Below are 22,245 nucleotides of genomic sequence, written 5' to 3'. Positions count from 1 at the left end.
CCATAAACGGTGGTAGTCATGAAGTACCAGTCTGGTAGTGTTGGTGAAGTACCAGTCCAGCCCACCATAAATGGTGGTAGTGGTGAAGTACCAGTCCAGCCCACCATGGACAGGCATCTGCAGCCTTTACAATGCAGTCATTTTGCCCATAGCCCAGCTAAATAAAACTTGTTTAAAACTGCAAATGGCCTTTAAAAAAAGCACAGCTGATCATTTTTGATTAATATCTTATTATTTTCTATATTCAGAACCGCAATTTTATTTCTATTTTCGATCTTAGTGTGCTTATGTTGTTGAAAATTCAATTAAATTATTCCATAGAAACCAAACAAAACAGAGAAACTGGTAAAAACCTGCTTGTGTTTTTATATCAACATTTAGGTATCAATTGATGGTTCTACATCTTTGTAACCAGCGTTATCGACAGCAGTTGTGGAGGGTCCGGAGCGGGCCTGGGCTGCAGACCTCTGATCGTGGACCATCATTAATACACCCAAACGTTGGCCCGGTGGGTGAAGTTTCTCGCAGACGGACCACCAACCCTCCAGTTACTAAACTACTCTGACTGAACGGTTTTCTTGAATCAGTTCTTGAACTCTTAGTTTCTCATGTTTTAAGATCTTTTCCCTTGAAGTGAGAAACAGCGAAACCAGAAATATTCATGGCGGAATGGTTATGAGGTTTGATTTTTCTTCAGAAAAGACTTGAAATGAGAGTTTCATCTTTTATAACTTGTCAAAAGATGAGATATTGTTTCATACTTCAGGAAATCTTACCAAGCGTCATTGTCTTCCTGTACTGGCAGATTTTTTCACTGGATTTTACTCTGAATAATCTCAAGTTAGGTTTAGTTTCTTCCATTAACAGCTTGTTTCTACACTGTGTGTGAGTTTGGAGGTTTTAAAACAAGTTTTACAGCAAAAATTGGGACTAAAGGATCAAAACATTACTCCAAACAGTGTCTATGTGAAATAATTTAGGCTAATATTCATGTTTTAAAAAGAAAACAACATTTTGGGACCTCTTGATATGTATTTCTCGACTGCAGCCTGTCTCAGTTGTGGTGTCCCACAAGGATCCATTTCAGATCCACTACTCTTCTCCTTGTGTGCTGCTTTAGCGTCCATGTTTAAAAAGGATAAAGTTTCCCGTCATTGCTTTGCAGGAATAAAACTTTGTCCTTTCAAATGAGGAAAAAGCTAAAACTGAATGATGCTGTGGGGCTGCACGGTGGCATGGAACTTTGTTCTCCCAGCAAGAAGGTCGCTGGTTCAATCCATGACTGGGGCGAGGCTTGGTCAGTGGCCTTTCTGTGTGGAGTTTGCATGTTCTACCCATCTATGTGTGGGTTCTCTCTGGGTACTCCGGCTTCCTCCCACCATCCAAAGACATGCATGTTAGGTTGATTGGTTACACTAAAATTGCCCATAGGAGTGAGTGTGAGCGTGAGTGGTTGTTCATCTCCGTGTGGCCCTGCAATGGACTGGCGAGCTGTCCAGGGTGTACCCTGCCTTTCGCCCAAAGACTGTTGAGATAGGCTCCAGCTTCCCCGTGACCCTTTGGTGGACTAAGCGGTTAGGTTAATGAATGAACGATGCTGCAGGTCTGCTTCCATCACACCATCATCTAATAAATCCTGGTGTGATTGTTGGCTCTTTTAACATCCATCAGCAGGTCAGCTCGTATCTTGATTAGTGGCTGCTTGGCGAGATAAAACTCCACCTGGAAGATGAGCTGCAGCTCAGAATGCAGCTGCTCGGCTGCTTACACGGAGGAGACGACATGATCTCATCCCTCTCTGCACTGGCTTCCTGTTAGTTTTACATTTTTATAACTTGTTTTGAAAGGTTTAAATGGCATGTCTCCCTTGTACGTTTCTTATCTGCTGCACCAGCAGGCTCCAGTCAGGGCTTTAAGGTCTTCCATGTGGCTGAAGGTCGCTTCCTCCAGGAGCAAATCCAGAACTTTCAGAGCTGCTCCACATTAAAGCCGCCCAGTCTGTTCCTGGTTTTAAGTCTTTGCTCACAACCCATCCCTTCTCTCTCCACGCTGTAGTTGAGCTTGGCCTTTTTCAAACTGTATTTATTTCATAGCTTGCTTTTATTTTTTATTCCGGTCATTTGTTTTTACTGATTTTATTGCTTTATTCTTCAGCACTGTGGCCAGCTGGGTTGCAGTAAACATGCTGAAGCTTGAAGTAAGAAATAAAAGACATGATCTGCCACATTCTGCTGTAATCACTCCAGAGAGCAGATCATGGGGTCCTTCTGGCTGGTTATATGATGATAAGACTTGGTTAGGTAGACTGTTGATGCTCTGGTTCATGAACCCAGACAAATCCAGTCACATGAAGGTATGTTAATCAAATTTCAGCTTCTCTTACCGCCCCAGAAACACGACAGCCAGCATGGTGAACAACAGTAGGGTGAAGGAGAGAACGCCGATCAGGATGAAGGGGAGGAGTGGGGTTGGACCTGTCATGATCAAGAGATAATCAGTATCAGGATCAGCAATAGTCTCTGAATGTAACTCCATGAATCCTGAAGGAAACCTCACTTGTAGGTATTGGATCTGACGTGTTCATGGCTTCTGCCTGCTGATTCAGTTTGGTGTCGGGAAGGTCAAAAACACTTCATCTAACAGAGAAAAATGTCAATAATGCTTTAAAAACAGAGACTCAGACAGAAATGTTTTAAACAATAAAAACACAAAGAAAGAGACAAAGAATGATCTTCTTTTACACGATCAATAATCCTTACCGGATCATTACGGTGATGAGAACCATCCCTGCCAACCAGCAGCTCCTCTTCTCTGTTCCAAGCAAATAAAACTAAAATAAAAACCTCTTTAAAAATCCAACCGCGTGTTGTTTAACCTCTAACTGAGCAGCGTTCTCAACAGGAGCACTTGTTGCATCAACCACAACACCAGCAGAGGAAGTGACTAGTAGCAGCTGCTGGTTTAACATGTAAAGCACTGCATCTCCGCCTGCTGATGTGGACCAGTTAGCTCCCAGTTAACCCTGCTGGTTTGACATGTAAAACACTGATGTGGACCAGTTAACTCCCAGTTAACCCTGCTGGTTTGACATGTAAAACACTGATGTGGACCAGTTAACTCCCAGTTAACCCTGCTGGTTTAACATGTTCAACACTGATGTGGACCAGTTAGCTCCCAGTTAACCCTGCTGGTTTGACATGTAAAACACTGATGTGGACCAGTTAGCTCCCAGTTAACCCTGCTGGTTTGACATGTAAAACACTGATGTGGACCAGTTAGCTCCCAGTTAACCCTGCTGGTTTGACATGTAAAACACTGATGTGGACCAGTTAACTCCCAGTTAACCCTGCTGGTTTAACATGTTCAACACTGATGTGGACCAGTTAGCTTCCAGTTAACCCTGCTGGTTTGACATGTAAAACACTGATGTGGACCAGTTAACTCCCAGTTAACCCTGCTGGTTTAACATGTTCAACACTGATGTGGACCAGTTAGCTCCCAGTTAACCCTGCTGGTTTGACATGTAAAACACTGATGTGGACCAGTTAGCTCCCAGTTAACCCTGCTGGTTTGACATGTAAAACACTGATGTGGACCAGTTAGCTCCCAGTTAACCCTGCTGGTTTGACATGTAAAACACTGATGTGGACCAGTTAACTCCCAGTTAACCCTGCTGGTTTAACATGTTCAACACTGATGTGGACCAGTTAGCTTCCAGTTAACCCTGCTGGTTTGACATGTAAAACACTGATGTGGACCAGTTAGCTCCCAGTTAACCCTGCTGGTTTGACATGTAAAACACTGATGTGGACCAGTTAGCTCCCAGTTAACCCTGCTGGTTTGACATGTAAAACACTGATGTGGACCAGTTAACTCCCAGTTAACCCTGCTGGTTTGACATGTAAAACACTGATGTGGACCAGTTAGCTCCCAGTTAACCCTGCTGGTTTGACATGTAAAACACTGATGTGGACCAGTTAACTCCCAGTTAACCCTGCTGGTTTGACATGTAAAACACTGATGTGGACCAGTTAACTCCCAGTTAACCCTGCTGGTTTAACATGTTCAACACTGATGTGGACCAGTTAGCTCCCAGTAAACCCTGCTGGTTTGACATGTAAAACACTGATGTGGACCAGTTAACTCCCAGTTAACCCTGCTGGTTTGACATGTAAAACACTGATGTGGACCAGTTAACTCCCAGTTAACCCTGCTGGTTTAACATGTTCAACACTGATGTGGACCAGTTAGCTTCCAGTTAACCCTGCTGGTTTGACATGTAAAACACTGATGTGGACCAGTTAGCTTCCAGTTAACCCTGCTGGTTTGACATGTAAAACACTGATGTGAACCAATTAGCTCCCAGTTAACCCTGCTGGTTTGATATGTAAAACACTGATGTGGACCAGTTAACTCCCAGTTACCCTGCTGGTTTAACATGTAAAACACTGATGTGGACCAGTTAGCTCCCAGTTAACCCTGCTGGTTTGACATGTAAAACACTGATGTGGACCAGTTAACTCCCAGTTACCCTGCTGGTTTAACATGTAAAACACTGATGTGGACCAGTTAGCTTCTAGTTAACCCTGCTGGTTTGACATGTAAAACACTGATGTGGACCAGTTAGCTCCCAGTTAACCCTGCTGGTTTGATATGTAAAACACTGATGTGGACCAGTTAACTCCCAGTTACCCTGCTGGTTTAACATGTAAAACACTGATGTGGACCAGTTAGCTCCCAGTTAACCCTGCTGGTTTGACATGTAAAACACTGATGTGGACCAGTTAACTCCCAGTTACCCTGCTGGTTTAACATGTAAAACACTGATGTGGACCAGTTAGCTTCCAGTTAACCCTGCTGGTTTGACATGTAAAACACTGATGTGGACCAGTTAACTCCCAGTTACCCTGCTGGTTTAACATGTAAAACACTGATGTGGACCAGTTAGCTTCCAGTTAACCCTGCTGGTTTTTCAGGTTTTACAACTTTTCATCTGTTTATCATTCACACACACTTTCATACAGCCTGTTTTTTTTAACACACACACCCCATGGCGGGGAAGCAGGGCTTTTGTGCCGCCAGGCATCAAACCATCAACCCTCCAGCTGCACTGTAGCTGTGAATACTGTGCTGACATGTTGCACGTGAAAGCTGCAGAATTACAGACATATCAGCAACATTTATGGGTTTGGGTTTATTAATTACAGCTAATTATTTTTATTAGCTTTAAAGTTAAAGAAAAGTGTGTGTTTATTTACCAGCCTTTACCAGTAAAGGCAGCAGCATTTCCAGTTCACACTGATCGCCGCATCTGAGTGATAAACTCGTGACAGCTGGTTAGTGAGAGGAAGGAAGTGTAAGTTTCGATCAGGATGAAGCTGGGTGGACAGGAAGAGCCCCTCTCAGGGCACGCAGGGCAGAAACATGCACGCTGTTCATTCGGGGAAGTTGCAGCAGGGACCCTGTCGGTGTGGTTTCCTGCAACCTGAATGCACGGACGCTGTTCTCACAGTTCTGACACACCAGGCAGCTGCTGTTTGAAACTGCAGCAGATGCACAAAGTCTCCAAACTCCTTTTTTAAAACATATTTTAAGTAAATCTCCGCGAAGTCCATTAATATCTGATAATGGACACCTTGGAGGACCGTCCAGATATTCTTTCTGCTCTGTTCTGCCCGTTTGTAGCTAACATTTCGGTTGCCATGGTTACCAACTGGAGTTTGAGCCACTACTGCTACTACTGGGTTATTTAACTGAACTTTTTTTAAACTGGTGTCCATTTAACGGACATCCTGCAGCCAATCAGAACAGAGCATTTACCCAGATCATGGTATAATTTTTTTTAACACTCAGCTCCACTTATAATAAAATGCTAATTTAATCTACAACCATGGTTTGAGAAGTTGGATGGCCAAGCATCCAGCTTGTTATCAGTCTGCATCTCTGATGGGATGGGGTTGCATTAGTGCCGATGGCGTGGGCAGCTTCCACATCTGGGAAGCTCCATCAATGCTGAAACATCTGCTCCCATCCAGACAACGTCTCTTTCAGGGAAGACCTTGCAGGTTTCACCATGCTGAACCACATCCTGCATCATCATAGCAGCATAGGACAGGAGAACTGGTCTGCTGCAGTCCAGTTTCACCAGTACAAACATCTGGAGCATCATGGAAGCAGAAATCCAGCAACAAGGTCCAGTAGAGCAGCTGGAATCCTGCATCAGACCAGAATGGGACGACATTCCTCTCCTAAAACTCCAGCAGCTGCTCTCCTCACTTCCAGATGTTTACAGACAATTGTAAGAAGAAGATGCTAACGATGCTAAACATCATCCTGGAACTACTTTTTACAGATCCCCCAGTTTTGTTGTGTACATCTTTGGTGTGTGTGTGTGGTTGTCTTCTTTGTGACTGAGTGGTTTTGTCTTAATGGTGTGTAGATGTAAACGATATGATCACTTGTGTCTGTTGTTTTCAGGCTCTTTGACGACTGATTTGCATCTTTCTTGGTTCTGTTCGTCTTGTTCCAGGGAGCCTCCGCAGGTCTGACCAACAGGTGAATATAAACCTTCTGGCTACATTTTCACACGTTTTATCAGACTTTGTCCCTGTCACATCTAACAAAACACAGGAAGTGCCTTAAATAGACACTCAATTCTTTAAAATGCAATATTAATTCAGCAAAAACCTGTTTATGATGTTCATCTGACTTTCTGACAATGTTTGTCCTTCATATTTTACACATATTTACCCCTTACTGCCTGTTAATAAACAATACCTCTGGCCTTTGAATCTAATTAATCTTATTTATTCATAAATATTTATCAATTTCTTTATTTATATTTGAATTTAGTATCAAAGTGGTTTAATTTTCCAGTCTTTGTTCCACTTATTGTTCAGAATCAGTTTTGTCATTGAGGCAGTGTCCCAGGACAACACAACTAATTCCAGTACAACCAGTCTAAGATGAGAAAAAACAACATACATGCAACATAAACAGGATGAGGCAGACGGAGGCGGCAGACACGCAGCGGCGCAGCTTTTTACGGAGGATGAGGATAAGATTACACGAGGCAGGATGGGTATCACTTGAAGAGGGGGGAGAGTAAAGATGTGACAAAAAAAAACACACCTCCAAACAGAAAAGTACATATTCAGCTCCAACATGAGAATACATGTGAGGGGGGGGGGGGGGTCGACTGGTGCGTCCATCTAACTGGAGGGAGGAGAGTACGACGGAGGCGGTGAAAACACAGCGAGTGTGTGTGTCTGTAAACTTTCTCCCAGTTCTCCCAATTCATATCCAGTCTCTTCAACATTTCACTTTTATATAACTGTAAATAAACTAGATGTTTATGGGTTAAAAAGGTTGAATCATGGCTGCGCTTCAGCTGATGGATGATGAAGAGGCCATGATGATGATGATGAGGGAAGAAACAGGAACATAAATGAGAATAAAGACTCCTTGCAGACACGTGGTGATGTTTTCTCTGCAGAATTTAATTTGTTGCGTGGGTATCTTGTTACAGATCGACAGTATCACTCCATATACAACTACAGGTACAGTATTTTGTACAGTCCATATTCAAATACATCGTTTTCATTGGCTTATTTACAAAACAACGTATGTACATGTTTTCATGTCAGTGCAATGTCACTTTCTGTCAACAAACACCTTACAAAAAGTTCTTAAATTAACACGTGTAGTTAAGATGTGACAGTTAAATAAAAAGCTACGAACACGGACAGCCAGTCAGTAGTCGATGGCACTGCCTGCGTCTGGAGGGGGGGGTGCGTAGCCCTGTGGTTTCACCGGGTCAGTGTCAGCTTCCAGCTCGGTTCTGTTGGACAGAAATTCTTTGTTCCTGAACGCTGAGCTGACATAAACTCCGGCGGGACTGACTGGAGCTGCACATTCACACCACAGGACATCTCAGCATCTATTGCACCTTTAACCGAAGCCAACGCTGCAATCTCGAGACAAATCAGGACCTAAATCTTCCCTTTGAGCCGCCTGCTGACGTCTCCAACACTCATGTTGTCTGAAGCTCGGTGCAAAAACAAACATAAATATCACTCATCTGCAAAGCTCCATTTGTTCGACAAACACACTCCTGGCAGAAAAAAGGAACACAAGTTTCATTCAGTGGCAGAAACACTCCAAGCACGTCCACATGAGGCCCGTTCTCACTAATACAGCAGCTAAAAGGGGGGCGTCTGCTTCTCTTCACAGTGATTGGACTGAGCCCGTCCTGCTGGGAGAAGCTCCACGTATGATGCTACGAAGCAGAACAAGACTCCTCGCAGCAACAATGGGTATGAGACCTCAGCGGTCACGTCGGCCGGCCAATCGGATGTCAGAGCTGACGTGACACAAGAAGAAGCTAAAGAGCTGGGATGCAGAGACGGCGACAAGCCCCGCTTTGGTTCCGTTCTACGGCTAACGGAGAAAAGATCCTGCAGCAGGATCAGCTTCCCACCCGGTCTGAGCTTACAGGGGGGGTTCTGAAACTTCTGTCCCAACACAAGGTTCATGTTAGCGGAAGAGATCACATGGTGCTCTGCGACTGGCTAAAAACTCTCCTAAAGAAGAGCAACTCCAGCAATCCTCTAAACTGGAGTGTTTTTTCTTTATTCTTCACTGTACACACAAACTGGAAGAGTTGCATTATGGGTAACTCTGAGGAGGAAGAAACTGATTTTCTTTGCTCATGTTAGATTAAAAGCGCTGCTAAAATCCGTTCATGACAAATTGGCCGTTTTATCAGTCAAACTCTCCCTGTGAGGGTGTGGAAACGTGATAAAGACGTCTGGCGCAGCGGGTTAAAGGTGCACGTCGCTGCCAAGGGATACAGTTCCCGCCCTGAGGAGCTCCTCGTCTCACCTTTCATTTCTCATTATCTGGTTTTTAGAAAAATAAAATAAATCTTATAAAACATCACATCTAAAGAAAACAAAATGAATACTATTCAACTGCTCTGAAATCATGGCACCATTCCTGTAGCCACCCACGCTGCTGCTCCTCCTCACGCTCCTCTTCCTTGCGCTGCTCCTCCTCCTCACGCTCCTCCTCCTCCTCGCGCTCATCGCCCCACATTTGGCAGCCGTGACATAGAAAACGCCTGATTTCCTCTGAAATGTTTGAACCGTGTTTTAGAGTGGATGCGATTTGCTGGCGAAGCGTCACGTGTTCTCAGGGTCCGGATGGTCGACAATCCGCGGGAAACAATGAGGTAGAGTATAATGTTCACCCTCGTCTCACACACACACCGTCGCCGATAACAACAGCGTGACATCGCGTGTTGGCTGTGGCACTGGATTGAACCGGAACCTCCGCTTTCTGGAGGTTCTCCACCTGATTCGGTCACATCACTCATGTTCACACCTGGAGCCAATCAGCAGGTGTAAACAAGCACGTACATTCAGATCCACTAGTATGCAAATATGTTCCATGTATGTTATGGCGGGGGCTTGGAGCGCACCAGGCCGGGAGCTTGGCAAACCTTTTCACTAAAGAAGAAGAGAAAGTGCTGTGATGCATCTTTACAGACAAATAGCGCCGCCCGGCTGCAGCTGAGAGCAGTGCAGGCAGGACGTCTGGAAGCGGCGAGCGGGGTTGGGGATGGGATGGGGGGGGCGCTGGCTGATGGAAGACCAGGAGACCTCACTGGAGGACGCAGTACTTCTTATAGTCCGACTCAAAGTCCTCGTCCATGCTACTAGTGTCAGCCATCTTTTTGCCGTCAATCTTCGGTAGGAACTGCGAGTAGTCGACGCCCTGCTGCTCGTAGAACAGGATGTAGGCGGAGTCTGTGTCAATTTCCTCAGAGTGAACTTCCTGTTGGGAAAACAAAGCAGAGTTTTTATTCGGAAACGTTGAGCCTCATTCGGCCACAACTTCTCACAAATGTTTTCAAACTTTCCATCAGGCAGCAGCGAAGCAGCTTGGTCGAGTTAGAGGGAGGCGGCTCGTTTACGGACGCCGAAAACGTCACAAGCATAGACCATACATGAAAGATGGATGGAGGCTTAGGCGATTAAAAGTGAGGCCTATGCAGAAGTGCATAAAACTGCAATTCCTCCTTCATCCACTAGGGGCTGCAAAACAGAGCAAATCCCCTGTTAAACAGACCAACTTCACAGCAGAAATAAACTTGTTTACAGCAGAAATAAACATGTTTACAGCCTGGTACAAAAATCCATTTTAGGTTTAATAGGTCAGGTTTACCTTCATGACAACTGTGGGCGGAGTGAATTTTTTTCTAACTCGCCCGTTTAAAAGTAATTTAATCTTGAAATTCGGCATATTTAGGGGCGTGTTCTTTTGATTGACAGGTGCCGATCTCCCGCTTCAAGTCAGAAGAACGTAGAATAACCGCTGTTTTTGGCCGGTTAACAACCTGACTTAGCTCTAGCCCGCTTACCTCCATTAGCTGGTTAGCTCACGTTATCTCAGGGTTAGCTCGGTTAGCGCTTAGCAACAGAAAACTCGGAGTTCGCTCGATGTCAATCATCCACCATGAGGCTCACAGCCCCCCTCTCAGCTCAACCTCTTTGGCCATATTTGTATTTTCTGGGCGAGACGACACGCATGATGCTGCCAAGATGGCGATGGTAGGAACTGCCCACCGAGCTTCAATTCAGCTCTCCAGAAACCTATGGGCGACGTCACGGAGGCTCCGCCCATTTTTTTTAATGTACAGTCTATAGTCACGAGACTAAAGGAGACAAGGAAAATTAAAAACATTAAGAATTAACAAAATTATTAATAAAGACGTGAAGTGAAACAAGACCGCCCTCGTTTGAAAAGATGAAGAATCCTGCAGTCAGATTTATGTACAAACTGGTCATTAACTGGTCCTGAACTGAGATGGCAGCCTGCAGTCTGGTCCACGAAAGCATCAGGTGCAACTTCCTGAATATGCCGTCTGACATGTGCCTCACAGAGCACAGGGGCCCCCAGGAGCCACAGAAACAAGGTAAAGTAGCTGCTTGAGGTTTTTTTTAACTCGTTCACATGGAACTGGTGTTTTAGGAATCAGAAACCAGTTAAACCAGATACATCCAGTCATTATTCATCTGTGTCCGGCATCCAGGACATGACCCTGATTTTTCCTGCATCATGTGATGGAATGCCACACAGCAGCGGAAATGTGGATCATTTTACTTCATCGAAGGACGAGACGCAGCCAGAAGAACTTTTATGGCATCAAGTTTTATAGATGAAACGTTCTGGACCACAAAGTCAGCAAGTACACAATAAAGCTAAAAACAGAAAAATCATTTACTATGAAGAGCTTACTGAAAAGAAGTAAACATGGTTTCAGCGTGGGGGTGGGGGGTCCCGGTGGTGGTGGGACACTGGTGGTGCAGACAAGGAGGAGCGTAACAGAGCAGCAGGTCTTTACTCCACACAACCCACCTCATACGATGCAGGATGACAGACGGTTACTGGTTGTGTTCACCAGGACCAGCTGGTTATTATCACCACTGCTAGTTACTGGTTATATCTGGTAGTTAATTTAAATTATACCATGGTCTGGGTGAAGACACTATTCTGATTGGTTGCAGGGCGTCCGTTAAAAAGTGAGAATGGACACCAGTTAAAAAAAGTTCAGTCAAATAGCCAAATAATTCTGAATCATTGCGCTGGCTCAAACACCAGTTGGTAACCATGGCAACAGAAATGTTAGCGACAGACAGACAAAACAGAAAGCAGAAAGAATATCTGGAAGGACTTTGTCAAACAGCAGCCTATGGTTACTAATGAATGTATCTTATCTGCCAGTTTTAATGTTATTTTATTATTTCAGGTTAATTTAGACCATCGGTTGAACAATAACCGTAGAAAAGGTAGAAAGGAAAAAAAGTCTCCCTCCCCATCTCACTACTGTATTATATTCATGTTCTACCGAGATCGTTAGTTGAAATCAGTCACTGCAGATAAAATATCTATTATATTGTTTCAACCGTATTAAATAATATTTAATTTGTTAGTTTGTGATGAAGTTCCAGATCTCTCAAAGGGGAACAGAGCGGCTCTGACGCCCCCCAGCAGCGGTGCGGCGGACAGTGTGTGTTTCTTTGCATTAATGCTCCAGCGGTTACGCCAATTTCACAGCGATCGTAAATCAATCAAAGATACTTTATTCATCCCCAAGGGGAAATTCAGAGTTTAAGCCAGCTTGTCCAAGGTCAGACATACAGACATGTAACATTAATGACAAAAGAGTAATACAGAACCAAGCTTAAGCTTAGGTCATGCAGCTAGTTTACCAGCGCTGTCTTACAAGATAAGAACAGAGATACATCAGGATCATGGGGGGGGGGGGGGGGGGGGTCGAGGAGGAAAAAGGTCATGTAACTCCGGACATACAGAGACATGTCCGGACATACAGAGGAAAAAAACCTCATATACTGAAGCACAAACTAAAACAAAACACACAAAGTCCAGGGAGGCGGTGAGTCATGTGGGGGGGGACTGGGTGGGGGGGGGTTTGAGGAGGGGGAACAGAGCATCTATGAACATGTCTTCTTCCATTCTCAGGGGGGGGTTGCGTCGGCCCAAGGCTGCTGGGAAGCCGAATCCAGATATGATTGTTGTTGGGGTTCCAGGCGAGGAAAACAATTTGCCCTCGGCCTTGAGTCCATAGCAGGTCTCAGGCTGGCAGCTCCAGACAGCCGAATGGAGGGGTCAATTTCCACCAATTCTAGCAGACATCTTCTCCATATTATCGATTTTGCGGACCAGCTCCGGGACCAGGTTGGACCAGACTGGCATCCTGCTTATGGTCGAGTCCGGTCAGCGCAAGAGTCTGTGCACTGCTAGCTCGGCCCATACTGTTACAGAATTCTGGCAGCCTGCTAGTTGTTGCCAGAATCTCACGGGTCTTGAGGTAGATCAGGACTCCACCAGCGCCAAACAGCAGAATCCCGATCACCAATAATCCAAAGATGTAAACATCCTCCACGTCCTCAGAGGACAGAACTGCCAGACACATCGGTCTCCACCTGGCCCATGAGTCCTGAACGTATCCAGCTAGAAGCGTCCCCTCAGGACATGCGGGCTCCCCTTTGCCCGATCTTTGGGTTGAAAAAATTTGATCAATTGCGTTGAGAGACCAGCCGATCAAATCCATGATGTAAATTTGAGTGGAAGTGAAGATGTAAAAAGAGGCTCAGTCAGACAGGACAAAGTCGCAGGGCAGAGTGGGAGGGAGGGGAGGAAGCAGGAGCAAAGAGAGAAGCATCCGCCTTTGCTGAGAGCAGGAGTGGAAAAAGATTTAAAAAAGAAAAAGAGTTAAAAATGCCCTTGCTGTTTTCATTTAGATTTTTCCATGGCCAAATTTTTCTCATGCTGTTATAGAAACCAACCATCACTTCATATTTTGAAAAAATATGCATTTTTCAGAAAACGGAATCCGTTAAAGGGAGGGGGCGGCACTTCCATTCAACACGCTTATCCTTTAGGCGCGATCACCTGACAGCACGCCGTACGCACACACTCACTCACGGTCATACACACTGAGCTCCCTGGAAAACACAGTCACACACATCCCGCAACACGATCATATTTCACCATCATCGCTGATTTGTTGCAGTAGTATCTGCTGCCGAATGAGCTGCAGGTGCTGCCAACGGCGGTTACCTTGGCAACGCCAAAACAAGAGACCTTAAATAGTACGCTCTGCCGCTTCTTGTTAGAAACATTATTTTAACAGTGAAAACAACATTAGTGATTGATCTTTTATTATTTCCTTTGTGAATGACCATGTATAAGTGGGATAATGCCCTTCAAGGCGTCCATTATCAAACGGTTCACGCCCCCACATCGTCCATTCATTTCTGATAATGGACACCTCGTCGGGCATTATCTCTTACATAACTAATAAAGGACCAAAATTTATTTTAAAAAGATTTTTTTTTTTTATTTCTTCTTCTTCTAGTTCATTTGTGGTGGGCCGCTGGTGACAGGGACTTGTGCCGGTGGGCGGGCTTACCTTGCAGCTGCTGTCGTTGTAGCAGTACCACTTCCTGTTGGGGTTTTTGGCATATGTCACATAGTGTCCGCCTCCCATGATCCCTGAATGGCACTGAGGAGAAGAAGCAGAAAGATGGAGATACTCAGGAGCGCCGGGCAGCTTGGATCAGTGTCTCTCTGACAGGAAAAGTGTGTTACTAACAGATATTGCATAGAGGTTGTAGATGGCGTCCAGACACATGTTGTCCCTGTGTTGTAGCAGAGACATGTCGGGGTCTGTGCTGCTCTCTATGCTGCAGTCGGAGCCCAGCCCGTTGCTGTCTCCGTTCATCAGCACCACGTCGCAGTGGCTGCTGGACGCCTCGGTGCCGCAGGACGACTCTGAGGCCATCGGGTCTCCTGATCCCGCCGCCTCGCCCTCTACCTGCGATGAACTGTTGCGCGACTCCGTTTCGGGATTAGCAGCTGCGTCCAGGTTCTCCTTGCTGAGCCGGTGTTTGCTACCAAGCTGGGGGAGACGTAGCCGGCCGGGTCTCCGGCCGCCCGTTTTGGGGCTGCCGGAGGGGCTGCTGTTCCGGCTGAGAGACGGTGCCGACCTCCTGCTGGATGCCGGGGAGGCTGTTGGGACAGAGTCAGCAGCTGGGTTCAGAATGCTGGCCTGACATGTAACCGCCCCCCCTTCAAACCAACATGCGCTACCTTTGGGGAGGTTGCAGAAGCCGGCTGGAGCAGAAATGGAGGACAGGTTGTCTTCTCCGACCCTCAGCAGGTCCTCGCTCTCGCTGCGAGAGTGGAGGCAGTGCTGCTCCAGGTCTCTGGGGGCCAGGAAGGCACTGGGGTCAAAATTCTCCCGAGGAAACTTTACGATCTTCTGAGACTTGATCCAGCGGCCGTTGACGAACTGGAAGCGCTTCAGGTGAACAATCTGGAGCAGAAAACAGCGTACCTTCTGTTAGACAGAGCCTTTCCTGTAGCAGCGCCGCAGTTCAGAGCTCACACTGACCAGAATGGGAGGCAGCCTCCACAGATCCAGCTTCTTGGTTGCCAGCCGGTGGGTCTTACACTTGGAGCAGTAGTAGAGCTCGTCCTCCCCTAGCTCCTCCTCGGTGGTGAAGGCCTTCAGACAGCTGTCCAAGCTGATGGGCTCAGCCTGAGCTCGACGGGACTGCTCCACGCTGCAGTGCTCCTCCACAATCTGTAGCAGGAGGAGGAGGAGGAGAGCATGCAGGACATGAGCCATCTGCAGGCGTTTAAACGCTGATGTGCTCCTGAAGCACAACCTTCATCACCCTGATGAAGGCAGCAGGTGCCGTCTATCTTTTCTATCTGCTTTTGACACTTTTATAAAGACTTTATAGATTTTGGACCTGCAGAGTCACCTCTCATTTCTCTGCTTCATCAGGACGAGTTAGTTTATTTCTTAACCTGATAACCTGCAACGTTCACAGGAAGAAGAGCCGGTTAACTGGGACCAGCAGAAACAACACAAAGCCTCAGGACATACTGGGATCACCAGCTCACTGGGGCCACTCTGCAGACTCAGAGATATAACTGCTACAGTCTGAGAACTGCAGCAGTTGTACCAATAGAGGTACAGATACTACAGTAGTAAACTGGCGCCCTGCTTTATGAATATACTACTAGTTTCTGCCGTTCCTGGTAAAACGACCTCGGACACGTCTTATAAGGCCTGAACTCATCTCAGTTAAAGCTACTGTTTTACCCGCTCCTGTGAGGTCTGGTAGCGGAGGTGCAGGGCGGTGGGGTCCCAGTCCACTGCTATGTATGCATTTCCTACGGACGCTCTGTCCTCCGTGCACTCTATAGTGCAGCCTCTGCAGAACCTGGAAGAAGCCAGAAAACATGGCAGACATCAGCGCAGAGAAGAAGAAGATGATGATGGAGATGGTTTAGTCACAAGGAGACGTTTGAAAAACCCTCATCTGGCCATGAATACTCCCAGGATGCACCTGCTAACTTTGCTAACTACCCGTCAACATCCTGTACAAGAAAAACCTATTTAAGCTGCTTTGCTGCCACTAAACACACAGAAACTGAACAAATCACTGCATTTACTTTCTGAATATTTTCTTTGGGATTTTCTAAAATGTTTTTCTTACAAAGAAAAGGCTAAATTGTTTCTTCCCTTTACTCCGATGCAGGGGGTGAAAACGTGTTTATACTGGAAGTTTATGACACAAATCTGGTGGTTAACATCCCAACGTAACAAAAACGTCTCTCAGTCACATGGATCAAACTACAAAGACACATTTTCATGGCTGAGGACTAAACAACAGCCTACATATAACAGCCTGAGAGTTAAAGATCTACTTTCTGTAAGTTTTATCATGAATCTGAACTTTCATTACCGAGTGAAGAAAACTTTCCAAACAAAGAAAATTAAGATTTATTAGGACTTTTTCAGGAATAAAGTGTCTATTCCTGTTTAAGATGATGATTTTATGGTGAAATCCTCTCTCACCTGTACCACGGACACCAGGCACACGAGTTTCCATCCTTCCCAACAACCCGTAAAGTGAAGGGGTACTGGTAGCCCAGGCTGTCGTCACTGCAGGAGGAGGAAGAAATAATCTGACATGTCTGCATGTTTGCGGGGTTGGATCACCTTCAGGTGCCAGGTACAAACCGGCCACAGCTCACTGATGGGTTAAGTCACAATGTCCAACAAAACCAGAGGAATACAACACCTCCTGTGGGAGTTAGTGCTGGTTCTGGACTGGTTCGGGACTGGTTCTTATATGTTGTTGAGCTCAGAGGAAAAACACAGGAAAGGATCTTTAGCAGGTGTAAAAAATCTGGTGGTTTGTGGTGTAAAAGCAGGAACTTAGCATAGAGGATCATTATTTTTCTGCTTTTCTCATCACTTGTTGATCTTTGGCTGCTCCTGATTGGACGTTACCGTCAGTTTAAGCTCTCTGATTGGTGGAAAGTCTGACAGGAAGTGTCTTCATCATCATGTCCAGGTGAAAATAGAGGTCTCTTAGCAACATGGTGGTGATGGTGATGAAGATGTGATAAATAATGGTGGATTTACCATCTAGAGTCTCTGAATAAACACTACATGTTGTGTCTGGATTGTAAACCTCCTGGATGGATAGAAACCTCCGTAGACCAGCTGGAGGATCACTTGACCATCACAGAGCTCCACACTGCCGATCCTGAGATGCTGGTGGTGATACGAGTGACGCTCTAGTGGTGTTTTAAAGGTGTCTGTGAGACGGAGACCAGTACCAGTCCTGGGCGTGGTTGCTGGCCTCCTGTGGGGGCAGCGGGCTGGCCAGCCGGGACACCTGGATCCACACTGCGTCGTACAGGTCCTTCTTACTGGTGTGAACCGTACAGGGAACGATGAGCGGCATCCCGAACAAACTGGGTCGGTTCTTCTGCGAGGACAGGAAGTACAGCTCCGTGCGCATCTGGAAGAATCACACGCAGAATCATTTAGAGGTAAACGACGTAAACGATGGCGATGAAACGTTGCACACATGGATTTATTAAAACATGTCTGTGAAAACGCTCACCATCTTCCTGTGCATGGCGATGATGTAACCGATGAAGGGGCTCTCCTGAAGCGGTGAGATATGTCCGTTGGCGACCCCGTTGACCAGCGGTGGGTCTGGGTTGCAGGGCCCCATGCTGCTGGGCCCACCGTTCGGGATGAGCTCAGGTTTACTACCCAAGTGCCCATTAGCAGCTGATCCGTTGGCTGTTGGGGTGATGTCTGACGAGGAAGAGGAGAAAGTTTTTCAGATTTACAGACGTCACGGCTCAGGAAGACCGTTTCATTCATAATCAGATGCTTTTTGTTGTTTATTTATTCTAGTGCTGATTTTATTGCACAACATAAATAATCTGGAAATAAAATACTGAGAGTAAAATCTGAAGCTGCTTCTGGAAACAGTGGAGATGATTTAACAGCCGGAAATTTCATTTATATTAAAACATTTATTATAATTATGAACACATACAACATGTTTGTTTGATTTATTTATATAATATTCATATATTTAATTTAATTTGTTGATTTTTCCCTTCATGCGCTGATCTGTTGAACGTGTTTATTGATCGTCTGACTTGCCTCCACTGTGAGATAAATCAGTTAACTAATCCTAAATCCTGACCAGTTTCTAATGAACTGATTAGTTGTTTGACTGGTTCCAGTTACTTTTCCAGCTGTTTGTTGCTCCTGTTCCAGCTGTTTCCAGATGTGTTGCTGCATCAGATTCATATTTTCCATCAGATGATGAAAAGTCTCAGTTTCATCATCTGATATGATGTTAATCTGCTACTGGGACGAAGATACTGGTTGACACTGTTTTGGAAAGTTTTTTAGAGTGAATGTGAAAAACAGAGGACTCACCTGTCAGCGTGGGCGAGCTCAGCGACGTTGGGGAACCAGGTACCGGGACCTCGAACGCGCAGAGAAAGCCATTGACGGACAGACGGACCTTCTGGTTGTCCTGAGGGAAGTTCTGCACACAGCAGGTCGACATGTCAGTCGTTGGAAGTCTCTAAACGTCTCCCTGTGATGCGATGCCTTGAACGTTTTGCTTACCTTGATGTTGGAAGCGTGGACCTCCGCCAGGAGGATCTGCTCAGGCTTCAGGCTGCACAGCTCGCTCAGCTGCTTCTTCAGCCCCGTGTACTTCTCATCCATGTTCAGTCTGAGGCCGAAGCGAACCGGCGTGGAGCCATCCAGCTTAATAACTGCACCACAACACAACACCATCAACACGCTGCTGCTGCTCGCTAAACAACCTGCTTCCTCCAGCCTTCTCACCGGTGATCTCCAGATGCATGGAGCTGTCCATGGGCAGGGGCAGAGACAGGAAGTTGAAGGGGTCGAAGCGGGCGCTGATGTGGCCGCAGGTCTTGCACTTCACCTGGGACTTGAGCTGACCGTGGAACAGATCCACCACGATGGAGCGGTTCCTGCGCAGGTGGTTCTCCCAGGCCTGACCAGGAGGAGAGGAGGGAGATCACAGTCAACATCACACATGGACAGCTCTTCATCCTCTCAGAATCAGCTGAACATGGTGGAGACTTCTTGTCATGAGGAACAGCTGAACATGGTGGAGACTTGTTCTCATGAGGAACAGCTGAACATGGTGGAGACTTGTTCTCATGAAGAACAGCTGAACATGGTGGAGACTTGTTCTCATGAAGAACAGCTGAACATGGTGGAGACTTGTTCTCATGAAGAACAGCTGAACATGGTGGAGACTTGTTCTCATGAAGAACAGCTGAACATGGTGGAGACTTGTTCTCATGAAGAACAGCTGAACATGGTGGAGACTTGTTCTCATGAAGAACAGCTGAACATGGTGGAGACTTGTTCTCATGAAGAACAGCTGAACATGGTGGAGACTTGTTCTCATGAAGAACAGCTGAACATGGTGGAGACTTGTTCTCATGAAGAACAGCTGAACATGGTGGAGACTTGTTCTCATGAAGAACAGCTGAACATGGTGGAGACTTGTTCTCATGAGGAACAGCTGAACATGGTGGAGACTTCTTGTCATGAAGAACAGCTGAACATGGTGGAGACTTCTTGTCATGAAGAACAGCTGAACATGGTGGAGACTTGTTCTCATGAGGAACAGCTGAACATGGTGGAGACTTCTTGTCATGAAGAACAGCTGAACATGGTGGAGACTTGTTCTCATGAAGAACAGCTGAACATGGTGGAGACTTGTTCTCATGAGGAACAGCTGAACATGGTGGAGACTTCTTGTCATGAAGAACAGCTGAACATGGTGGAGACTTGTTCTCATGAGGAACAGCTGAACATGGTGGAGACTTGTTCTCATGAAGAACAGCTGAACATGGTGGAGACTTCTTGTCATGAAGAACAGCTGAACATGGTGGAGACTTCTTGTCATGAAGAACAGCTGAACATGGTGGAGACTTGTTCTCATGAGGAACAGCTGAACATGGTGGAGACTTGTTCTCATGAAGAACAGCTGAACATGGTGGAGACTTGTTCTCATGAAGAACAGCTGAACATGGTGGAGACTTGTTCTCATGAAGAACAGCTGAACATGGTGGAGACTTGTTCTCATGAGGAACAGCTGAACATGGTGGAGACTTGTTCTCATGAGGAACAGCTGAACATGGTGGAGACTTGTTCTCATGAGGAACAGCTGAACATGGTGGAGACTTGTTCTCATGAAGAACAGCTGAACATGGTGGAGACTTGTTCTCATGAGGAACAGCTGAACATGGTGGAGACTTGTTCTCATGAAGAACAGCTGAACATGGTGGAGACTTGTTCTCATGAGGAACAGCTGAACATGGTGGAGACTTGTTCTCATGAAGAACAGCTGAACATGGTGGAGACTTCTTGTCATGAAGAACAGCTGAACATGGTGGAGACTTGTTCTCATGAGGAACAGCTGAACATGGTGGAGACTTCTTGTCATGAAGAACAGCTGAACATGGTGGAGACTTGTTCTCATGAAGAACAGCTGAACATGGTGGAGACTTGTTCTCATGAAGAACAGCTGAACATGGTGGAGACTTGTTCTCATGAAGAACAGCTGAACATGGTGGAGACTTCTTGTCATGAAGAACAGCTGAACATGGTGGAGACTTGTTCTCATGAGGAACAGCTGAACATGGTGGAGACTTGTTCTCATGAAGAACAGCTGAACATGGTGGAGACTTGTTCTCATGAGGAACAGCTGAACATGGTGGAGACTTGTTCTCATGAAGAACAGCTGAACATGGTGGAGACTTGTTCTCATGAAGAACAGCTGAACATGGTGGAGACTTGTTCTCATGAAGAACAGCTGAACATGGTGGAGACTTGTTCTCATGAGGAACAGCTGAACATGGTGGAGACTTGTTCTCATGAAGAACAGCTGAACATGGTGGAGACTTCTTGTCATGAAGAACAGCTGAACATGGTGGAGACTTGTTCTCATGAGGAACAGCTGAACATGGTGGAGACTTCTTGTCATGAAGAACAGCTGAACATGGTGGAGACTTGTTCTCATGAGGAACAGCTGAACATGGTGGAGACTTGTTCTCATGAAGAACAGCTGAACATGGTGGAGACTTGTTCTCATGAAGAACAGCTGAACATGGTGGAGACTTGTTCTCATGAAGAACAGCTGAACATGGTGGAGACTTGTTCTCATGAAGAACAGCTGAACATGGTGGAGACTTGTTCTCATGAAGAACAGCTGAACATGGTGGAGACTTCTTGTCATGAAGAACAGCTGAACATGGTGGAGACTTCTTGTCATGAAGAACAGCTGAACATGGTGGAGACTTGTTCTCATGAGGAACAGCTGAACATGGTGGAGACTTGTTCTCATGAAGAACAGCTGAACATGGTGGAGACTTGTTCTCATGAAGAACAGCTGAACATGGTGGAGACTTGTTCTCATGAAGAACAGCTGAACATGGTGGAGACTTGTTCTCATGAGGAACAGCTGAACATGGTGGAGACTTGTTCTCATGAGGAACAGCTGAACATGGTGGAGACTTGTTCTCATGAGGAACAGCTGAACATGGTGGAGACTTGTTCTCATGAAGAACAGCTGAACATGGTGGAGACTTGTTCTCATGAGGAACAGCTGAACATGGTGGAGACTTGTTCTCATGAAGAACAGCTGAACATGGTGGAGACTTCTTGTCATGAAGAACAGCTGAACATGGTGGAGACTTGTTCTCATGAGGAACAGCTGAACATGGTGGAGACTTCTTGTCATGAAGAACAGCTGAACATGGTGGAGACTTGTTCTCATGAAGAACAGCTGAACATGGTGGAGACTTGTTCTCATGAAGAACAGCTGAACATGGTGGAGACTTGTTCTCATGAAGAACAGCTGAACATGGTGGAGACTTCTTGTCATGAAGAACAGCTGAACATGGTGGAGACTTGTTCTCATGAGGAACAGCTGAACATGGTGGAGACTTGTTCTCATGAAGAACAGCTGAACATGGTGGAGACTTGTTCTCATGAGGAACAGCTGAACATGGTGGAGACTTGTTCTCATGAAGAACAGCTGAACATGGTGGAGACTTGTTCTCATGAAGAACAGCTGAACATGGTGGAGACTTGTTCTCATGAAGAACAGCTGAACATGGTGGAGACTTGTTCTCATGAAGAACAGCTGAACATGGTGGAGACTTGTTCTCATGAGGAACAGCTGAACATGGTGGAGACTTGTTCTCATGAAGAACAGCTGAACATGGTGGAGACTTGTTCTCATGAGGAACAGCTGAACATGGTGG

The 22,245-nt window shown here is 45.9% G+C and overlaps 1 protein-coding gene across 3 annotated transcripts in view; it reads right to left on the bottom strand.

Moving 5' to 3' along the window:
• Window positions 1-7,494: 7,494 nt before the first annotated feature.
• The window catches only part of usp32 (ubiquitin specific peptidase 32), a 78,107-nt gene continuing 63,356 nt past the window's right edge, over window positions 7,495-22,245 (bottom strand). For all 3 annotated transcript variants that reach the window (XM_079246795.1, XM_079246796.1, XM_079246797.1), the window contains exons 23-34: window positions 18,782-18,956; window positions 18,557-18,708; window positions 18,362-18,473; window positions 17,523-17,722; window positions 17,233-17,417; window positions 16,463-16,549; window positions 15,704-15,824; window positions 14,984-15,175; window positions 14,680-14,905; window positions 14,183-14,598; window positions 14,000-14,092; window positions 7,495-9,837 (exon numbers count right to left, since the gene is read on the bottom strand). In XM_079246795.1, coding sequence (XP_079102921.1) covers window positions 9,664-9,837; window positions 14,000-14,092; window positions 14,183-14,598; window positions 14,680-14,905; window positions 14,984-15,175; window positions 15,704-15,824; window positions 16,463-16,549; window positions 17,233-17,417; window positions 17,523-17,722; window positions 18,362-18,473; window positions 18,557-18,708; window positions 18,782-18,956 — 2,133 coding nt within the window. In that variant the 3' untranslated portion in view covers window positions 7,495-9,663. The remainder of the gene's footprint in view (window positions 9,838-13,999; window positions 14,093-14,182; window positions 14,599-14,679; window positions 14,906-14,983; window positions 15,176-15,703; window positions 15,825-16,462; window positions 16,550-17,232; window positions 17,418-17,522; window positions 17,723-18,361; window positions 18,474-18,556; window positions 18,709-18,781; window positions 18,957-22,245) is intronic.

This window comes from Telmatherina bonti, assembly GCF_933228915.1.
Source record: "Telmatherina bonti genome assembly, chromosome: 9".
Classification (NCBI taxonomy): Eukaryota; Metazoa; Chordata; class Actinopteri; order Atheriniformes; family Telmatherinidae; genus Telmatherina; species Telmatherina bonti.
The sequence above is the reverse complement of the archived record's forward strand: the minus strand, read 5'-3'. Positions and strand labels throughout refer to the sequence as shown.